The sequence below is a fragment of the Salvia splendens genome, chromosome 9 (assembly GCF_004379255.2).
Source record: "Salvia splendens isolate huo1 chromosome 9, SspV2, whole genome shotgun sequence".
NCBI classification, from domain to species: Eukaryota; Viridiplantae; Streptophyta; class Magnoliopsida; order Lamiales; family Lamiaceae; genus Salvia; species Salvia splendens.
Window position 1 is genome coordinate 20294275 of NC_056040.1, and position 8894 is coordinate 20303168.

The following is an 8894-nucleotide window of genomic DNA, read 5'->3' on the forward strand; positions in this document are numbered from 1 at the left end:
AAAAATCACAAAACAACGATCAAATGTACAATTTGTATGAAATATTTTAAAGAGAAAGATTGTCGTTTTTGGGGCAGAGGGTCGTAAGATGGGGTCGACGGTTGATCGAACGCCTGAATACAATTAAAAATTTCCGGTATTCATAGACCCACGGTGGGGTCGGCCGACCCCGCCCGACCCCACCTCCATTCGTCATTGAACCTATAGGGGTAACATTTTTGCACAAATAAGCGCTCAAAGATTAAGACTTAAAAGTCATAAACTGATTTCAAATTTGATTCTTCGTGGCTAGCCATGAAATCTACTCTTTAGTATGAATTTATACATATAATAATAGCATTCTTTAACGTCTTAATTCTTGAATTCAACGTTGAATAATATGTGAAAATATATTATGTAGGTCTAATATTTGTTATTTTTAAATCACTTTCAGAGTTCATAACATTGCCAACATTGGCCAAAAATTTATGATTTTTAATACCTATATATCTTACACGAAAAATGTAAATCTATCTTTTCGTAAATAATTGCCCAAAGTAATTCCTCCAATGCTATTCATACCAGATCACTTTAAGCATTTACATCCATATATAATCAAAGATGAGAATCAAACCCAAGATCACTTTGAAAGAAGATGCTACATCCAAATTTCATCAAAATATGGGTTAATTAATAATTCCGTTATCACATTCAAATCTTAAAAGTTCAAAGCACCATAGGGATTTGGCCTTATAGATATAAAGAACATGCTAATACTACTTTTTATAATTAAAAAAAAAAAGAAGAGAAAAAAGTGAATAAATAATGTCTAGAATTTGTATAAGTAGGAAGAGGTGTGAAGTTGAAGGAAACTTAAATGTGCACATGGTGAGTGGTGGAATTATGGTTGATGGATAATAAATAAGTGGGAGATCCTATTGATTTGTGTGGTTAACACAAATTGAGGCGGGATTTTAGTGCCAATTTACTTTCACTTAAAAATTTTATTTCATTCACTTTCTTTATCCTCATTAGTCAACAAAGATCCACCCATCACCACTTTCTCCACAAAATAGTCAAAGCAATTCTTACTTTATATCAATGGTTGCACAAATCTAGTTCAGCTTTTAACATGTTTGTACATATTAGTAAAAAATTTACATGTAGTGTTACCTTTATTTTTAAAGTATCACCATATCTTTGGCTTTGGCTCTAGTGAATTTTTGGTGAATGGGACCTTGGCAATAGAGACATACTCTTCTTTTTCTGAAAGTGAAATGTATGAATGTTTAATCTCCAATAGAAATTCACTATTATTTCCCATGTAGTTTCCAAGTTTTGAAATTGGAATTTAAGAATGAAGATTTTTTTAGTTGCAGTCGTTGTTCGAGGTGTATACTAAGTAAAGTTTGATTTTGTGGAATAGGATTCAAATTACATGAGAAAGATAAATCACATTTAGAAAATAAAATAGATGCGGTTCGATATATCTATTTTTCGACTAGGTAGGATAATGACCACGGTCCATGATAGTATTATGATTTGTGCTAATTATTATATCTAGTGGATGTGTTTGATAATTTGATAAAAATTTACCCTATCTTTAATACTAGTAGTACTTGTTTGTTTGGAAAGACAGAATGCCATGTTAATTTCGTATGGACTTAAATACCCTTAATAATATGTCTACTCAAATAGAGAGTAAAAAAAATGGAGGACAATTTAGTAATTTGATCTCATTATCTAGGTCCAATTCCTAAAGTTGTTATTTGTAACTTGACAAAATGATGGCCGATAATTTTTCTAATGTGAAACATAAGCTTCAAAGCGAATTTCCCCGGTCCAAAAACACGAATTATTTAGTATGACTTATATATATATATATATAGGGAGATGATCAAAACAAGTATGTGTTTAAATCCAGAAATGCAGCCCAAATCTTGGCCCTAGAATTAGATGATCTAATGATCAATAATTAACCAAAAATACGGAATGTCATAATTAAGCAGTTTTAGGTCCTAAGTATATAACTGTGAAATATTTAAGAAACAATAATAGGTTGACTAGGTTTTTTCCCACAAAATCCAACTCCAGCAACCTGTTCCCACTCTGAATAATCCTCCAGCCTGTGCTTTTTTAGCACTGCATTAATGTTTTCTCTAATTTGTTAGTTTGTGGCTTAAAAGCATCTAAAAGTTTGAGTTGGCAACATACCCAAATTAAACGCCACAAATCAAATTTGGACATATATAAGCTGACAATTGTCAAGACAAAAAAAGGTTTAGGTTTGAGTTTGAGTTTGAGTTTGAGTTTGAGTTTGAGTTTGAGTTTGAATTATTTTCAAGTAGATTAATAATATTTTGTTCCATGCCTAACCTCGACGGTAATGAAGGATGATAGCATATGGTAATGGAATAATTTGAAAATTTTGTCGGCAACATTCTAAAATTATTACTCCGAGACATAAAAAATTAGGAGAAAAGTTAGAGCATCCACGTCCGTACTCTTTGGCAAGAGCACGGATGTGGGTCCGGACTCACTTTTATTAATTTTTTACTTCATGCTCTTCCCTAATAGCACAACACCCACATTCATGTTCTTCCGCAAGGACATGCTCAAGGGTCCCACCATTCTAATATTCAATTTAAATAAAAACATTTCCACAATATTAAAATGCATTAAAAATACCTGCAATACTATTACAAATTACAAAAAATAAAAAAAATTCATAATTAAAGTCTTAAAAATTAAAAATTACATAATTTAAATCCTAGAAATAAAAAATTACATAATCAAATTCATAAAATTAAAAAAACCCACTACTCGTGGCCGAATTTCGCCCAAATGGATGATGAATGTGTGTATTTATAGATGATTTTGGGATTAATTTTTTTTAATTTCAAAAAAATTCAAAAAACGGTAATAAAACGGCTATATTTTTGGGAATCTGAAAATATTTTTTTTATTTTTGGTATTATTTTTGATTTAAAAAAAAGAAAAAAAAAAAAGAAAATGTCAACGGTCAATAGAAACGCACCACGTCGCCCTGCTCAGCGGCACGAACGTGCTCTATGTATCCATCAGAGCCGTGCCGTTGGCAAGACCACAGCAGCGGACAGGGCCGTGCCGAGCCAGAGGCACGGACGCCGTCCTCCGCAGCGAGCACTGCTGCGGATGCTCTAAAAGGAAAAGTATGAGAGTTGAAAAAGAAGAGGAGGACAAAGTTGTCATTTCATAATTCGATATAATATAAAAATAGAGATTGTGATCGTCAACTGATTTGGATGTATCATTAAGAGCATTAGCAATGGCGCTCGTCCCGGTGGAATTCCGACCGGCGTTCCGGAATTCGGCGGCGGACGTCCGCCATTGTGCATGGTAGGCACGGATACGGAATTCCGCAGAGGACACCGCAGTTCCGCGGCGTTTACGTGGAATTTCGTCGCGACGTCGCGCGAGCGTCCGCCATTGCGTTGACTCCCACGGACGTACGCGCGGAATTCCTGTTTATTACATTAAATGTTTTTTTTAATTTCTATAAATACGTCCCGTTGAACTTCATTTCATTTGCACCACTTGTATTAACGAGTATCTCTCTCTCTAAAAATACCTTTCTTTCAAAGAACAATGGAGCACCACGATAGCGATTCCCCCGCCACTAGCAAGTCACCGGCGCCTTATTTTCCCGTCGGCGGGAGTGCCGGAATGCAGGGGATGATGCCCTAATCTCAAATGCCATCGGGAATAATGCCCGGGTACTTCAACATGTACCTGCAGTGGTATGGGATGATGCCCCAGATGCCCGGGGAGAGTGCCGGAATGTCGGGAATGATGCCGGGAATGATGCCCCAAATGCCGGGGATGATGATGCAGGGATCGCGTGTCGCTCCGGGGGGGAGTAGGCAGGGGGTCCCCCAATCGCCGGTGGACAACGCTTATCGGCCATATATGGATTTACTGTCGACGGACAACCCGACGAGTTCTCCTCTCGAGACTCAGTTCACTGGCAATGACACGTTATCGCTCGAGGAGTTGGGGCTTTCTTCGATCCGGGATTCTCCCACCGACGCACCACTGGCGACAGTGAGGAGGGGGAGGACAGGGCGAGGGAAGGGCAGGGGACAGGGCATCCCAATGTAAGGTGGTGAGGAGGGGGCCGCTGCGGTGGGGGAGGGATCCAGCGGGAACAGGAGGACCGTCTGGATCATGGACGAGTGAGTCGCGCTGGCGAAGACGTGGATTAGTGTAGTGGATGTGGTGGCGAACCAGCACATCGACCGGATGTGGTGGCGCATTAGCCAAAGCTACCTCCCGTTCAAACCGCCAGAGGGGAAGCCTCACAATGGAGAGCAATGTCGGAAACAGTGAGAACGACTGAAGAGGCAGCTTAGCCGATTTGCCGGCATTTACACAAACAACCTCCGCTCGGCAACCAGCGAAATGTCTGCCGAGGATGTGAAGCTCCGTCTCATCAGCAGTTCCCCGACACTCAGTTGGGCTTCGGGGAATTCAAATATAGGGCGGTGTATCTTGTGGTGCAGTCTTCGGCCAAGTTCACTGCGGGTGTTGAATCTGGCTGGCCGAAGCGGACGAAGATCAGCGACTCCGGATAGTACAGTAGCAGTGCCGGTTCAGCGGAACTCCCCCCCTCCGAGGCAGAGTTCCCGACACCCACATCGTCGACCAGCCGCCGTCGCCCGGTTGGGCAAAAGTCCGCGGCGCAAATGGCGAGGGGAAGCACCAGCAGATCCGCCGAGGCCTAATCGGTAGCACCCGCCCAAAACGATCCCGAGAACCCTCATTCGCCCGCATCGCGGCACATGAAACCTTGTTACGTGCAATGGTTGAATGGCGCCAATCGACCGACCCCCATAACAAGCGGTCGCTTAAACCCCTCATCAACAGTATGCGGCGCGATTTGGGGTTCGGAGACATGTCGGACGGTGACGGTGAGGGGGGTGGCGGCTGCGGGGACGGCGACGGGGAATCCGAGGAGTGAGAAGCCGGTTTTTATTTTAATAATGTAATTTTTTTTAGTAATTATGTATTTTTTTTATAATGAAGTATGTTTTTTTTAATAATGTGGTTGCATTTTCTCCGTATTCGTGTCGACTATTTAATTTCGTAAATATCTTACTTCCGGAAATTATTGAATTTGTGAATTTTTTTAATTGTGGGAAGTCCTTCGGGATGTCCTTGGGAATGTCCGTCACTGTGCAGTGAGAATTCCTTATGACATAGCAGTGCAGTGGGAAGTCCGTACGACGTGACAGAAGTTTTTGGTAATTCCGCGCCACTATTGATGCTCCAACTTAGTATACGGGGACCGTCAACCGAGTTGGATGTGTCGTTAATTATGGGCGATCACCTTATTTGATTAGACGTTTTTCTCGTTTTAATATACTATCAACAATTCGAATCACTATTATAGTTAATGATAATATTTATTAATAGAGATCATGGATATTGTAAGACAAAATTATTTGAAACTAATTAATGTTATAAATTTTATTTCAGTAATTTCACGTTAATTAGGCGTAGCCACACACAATATCACATTTTTGTTCATCATTTTCGCCCATTAATATTTATACTTACTAACATAATCCAATTAAGTCCCTCTGATTTTATCCCAAATCATATAAAATCTAAACCAATCTCATGATTAAATTATTGTATAGGATGAAAAAGAGGAGAGAAAGGAACTCAGCAACTGTGAAAAACTGGGGAAAAAAACAGAACAGAGAAGAAGGCCTGGATTAATTCTGGGTAAAAAAGTGATGTATTGAATACCAATGTTAAATGATGATTATTATTCTATAAACTGGGGAAAAGGGAAGAAAAAAATGTATGATAAATAAAAATGAAAGGCAGCAAACTAGGGCTAGAACAACAGCAGTTCTAGTTCCTGATTATGATATACATACGCCTCCCTGCAATATACCTACTTTATTTCACAACTTAAATTCATGATCCATGACAATAAATTCGAAAGATATATATAAAAATTTCAGCTCTTAATTCATGTCTCTCTTCTTGGTCGCCCACTCATCTTGCTTCTTCCACAAGGGCAACTAAAATAAATCAATACATTATACCAGGCACAAATGCTCTCATCCAATACCTAATTGGATCACTCTCTCTATCCCTCTTTGTGTTTCTGAATTCTTTTTCTTTTCCGCTCATCCAGTGATGAGAGAATCATGTATGCCAAGGGACAATGGTAAGCACTGAGACGTAAAGATAACTAATTAAAACATGTAGATACCTGTTTCTTTTTCTTTCTCTGGAAATGGTTTAGGGCAAAAAAAATCAATAGAAGGGGGGTGGAGGAGGGGAGGCGTATGAGACTCCGGTGATCGGAGGCAACGGCCCTTCATAGACTGGTGTTGGAGGCGGAGGAGGTGAGCTGTAGATGTATGGGGCTGGTGGTGGGGGTGATGGTGATGGTGGGGGCTTGTGGACGTAAGGTGTGGGTGAGGGTGGCGGTGGTGGAGGTTCTTGACATGGGGGCGGGGGAGGGGGTGGTTCTATACAAGGCTGGGGAGGAGGTGGTGAATGCGAGGGCGGAGGTGGTGAATGTGGGGGTGGAGGGGGCGAATGCGGGGGAGGGGGTGAATTGGGCGGTGGAGGGGGTGAATGAGGCGGTGGAGGTGGTGAGTGAGATGGTGGAGGTGGCGAGTGAGATGGTGGGGGAGGAGAGTAGTAATAATAGGGAGTGGGTGGCGGAGGTGAATGGGCTGGTGGAGGAGGTGGGGGATGGCCAGGAGGTGGCGGTGGTGGTGGTCGAATACATGGAGGATAAGGTTCTGGTGAAGGCGATGGAGGGGGAGGAGGTGGTGAAGGCGATGGAGGTGGAGGAGATGGAGGAGGTGGTGAAGGCGATGGAGGGGGAGGAGATGGAGGTGGTGGTGGGGGAGGCGATGGTGGTGGAGGGGATGGAGGTGGAGGTGGGGGTGAGTATACAGGAGGGGGAGGTGATGGCGGAGGTGGAGAAGGCGGCGGTGGAGGCGGGGGTGATGGCGGAGGTGGAGAAGGTGGTGGTGGTGGAGGCGAGTATACAGGTGGGGGAGGTGATGGTGGCGGGGGAGATGGTGGTGGAGGTGAATAAACAGGGGGTGGTGGAGAGTAAACAGGAGGCGGGGGAGAATACACAGGAGGCGGCGGTTGAGCTGGAAGAGTGGGGATAAACCGATGACACCGGAATGCACCACAGTGAAATTTCTTAGCCAAAACTGCGGAACAATGAGCGGCTGATCGCTGAGCCGGCCTGTTAGCCAAACAATTCTGCCGATCATTAAACTCGGGCAGGGCCAAGCACACAGGCGGCTCACCGGTGAAGAAGTTATTGGTGATGGTGAAATTCTCCAGCTTCGGCAGCTTGCAAATGCTCTGCGGAATAGCGCCGGTGAAAATATTGTTAGCCACATTCAGCTGCTCCAAACTCAACATATCTCCAATGCTTTCCGGCAACGGCCCCACTATTCCATTGTAGCTCACGTCAAGCACCGTCAAGTTCTTCAGCATCCCAATCTCCGGCGGCAGGCACGACCTCAGCCCGTTGTTCATCAAAATAATCTCATTCAACCTGGTCATGTTGCCGAGGCTCGCCGGCACACAGCCGTGGAATTTGTTGTTGGCTAGTACAATCACGGAAACCGGCGAATTGCCAAAGTTATCAGGCAATTCGAAAGCGAACCTGTTGTGATTGATGAAGATAGCATCCAATGGCTTGTCGAAGAGCTGCGGCGGCACCGTTCCTTCAAACTCATTGTACCGAATATCCAAATATATGAGCTTAGGCAAGTCTAGAACAACATAAGGAAACTTTCCGGCGAACCTGTTGTTGCTCAAGTCGAGCTCAAACAGCACCTTCAAGTTCTTAAACTTCTTCGGCACCGTTCCGCAGAAACGGTTGGAATTGATATGGAAAATGCCGAGATCTCTGAGGAGGCCGAGTTCCTCCGGCAAATAGCCGGCGATGTCTCCGTGGTTGAGATCGATTCCAGCAACGGTGCGGATTGAGGAATTATCGAGCGCCGGAGCGCAGAAGACGTAGGAGTAGTTGCAAACGTCAGATCCAACCCAATCGCCGGTGAGATTGTAGGGATCTGAGAGAATGGCCTTCTTCCAGGCCTGCAGCGCGATGTAGGCGTCGCGGAGGCGAGGGTTTTCGAAGACGAGCGACGGATCGAGTGTGACGTTCTCGCCTCTGTCGCCGAACTCGTCTAAGTAGTAGAGCAGCTGGCGCTTCGCGATGTAGCTGACTTGTGCGTCGTTGAGAGGACCGCCATTGCTGCCGATGTGAACCTCGGAAGCATCAGCGGAGGAGCAGGAGGAGAGGAAAAGAGCTAGCAGCAGCAGCGCGACACCGCTCCACGAAATGCAGCGATTCTTTTGCTTCATCTCACACCAGACATCTATCTGCAGCAGCTGAGAATGGGGATTGTATATGACCTATTTCCGCCTACACCTGCGAAATGCGGCGGAGATCTGGGCGGAGAATGGGGAGAGGAAGCGGAGAAATTGAGATCTGAGGTTTAGAGATTTGGGTGGCTTTGAAGGGAGGAGTCAGAGAGAGAAGAATTGTGCTGTGCGGTGTGTGTATGAGAGAGGAATTGGGGATGGCATATAAAGGAGCATTATCATATCAAAAATTAAATTAATTATTGATTTTCATGGAATAATATTACAAATATAATATTACTCTATTATTTAGTACTTTTCTTACGATTATATCTATTCCTATAAATATCATTAGTAACAATTTTTATAAATATAACAAAAATATCAAATTACATTTATTACAAATGTATAACAGTAATTTATAATTTTATTATAATTATATCTAGGGATACTATTTTTTATTTTCTCAATTGTATAACTAAAATTTAAATTAATTATGATATTACAAT

At 42.9% G+C, this 8894-nt stretch overlaps 1 protein-coding gene across 1 annotated transcript; it reads right to left on the reverse strand.

Annotated features, from left to right (window-relative positions):
* Positions 1-5738: 5738 nt before the first annotated feature.
* Positions 5739-8605, reverse strand: LOC121748735 (leucine-rich repeat extensin-like protein 4). The gene has a single exon (XM_042143228.1). The coding sequence runs from the start codon at positions 8383-8385 to the stop codon at positions 6292-6294; it is 2094 nt and encodes a 697-aa protein (XP_041999162.1). The 5' UTR covers positions 8386-8605; the 3' UTR covers positions 5739-6291.
* Between the last annotated feature and the right edge of the window lie 289 nt (positions 8606-8894).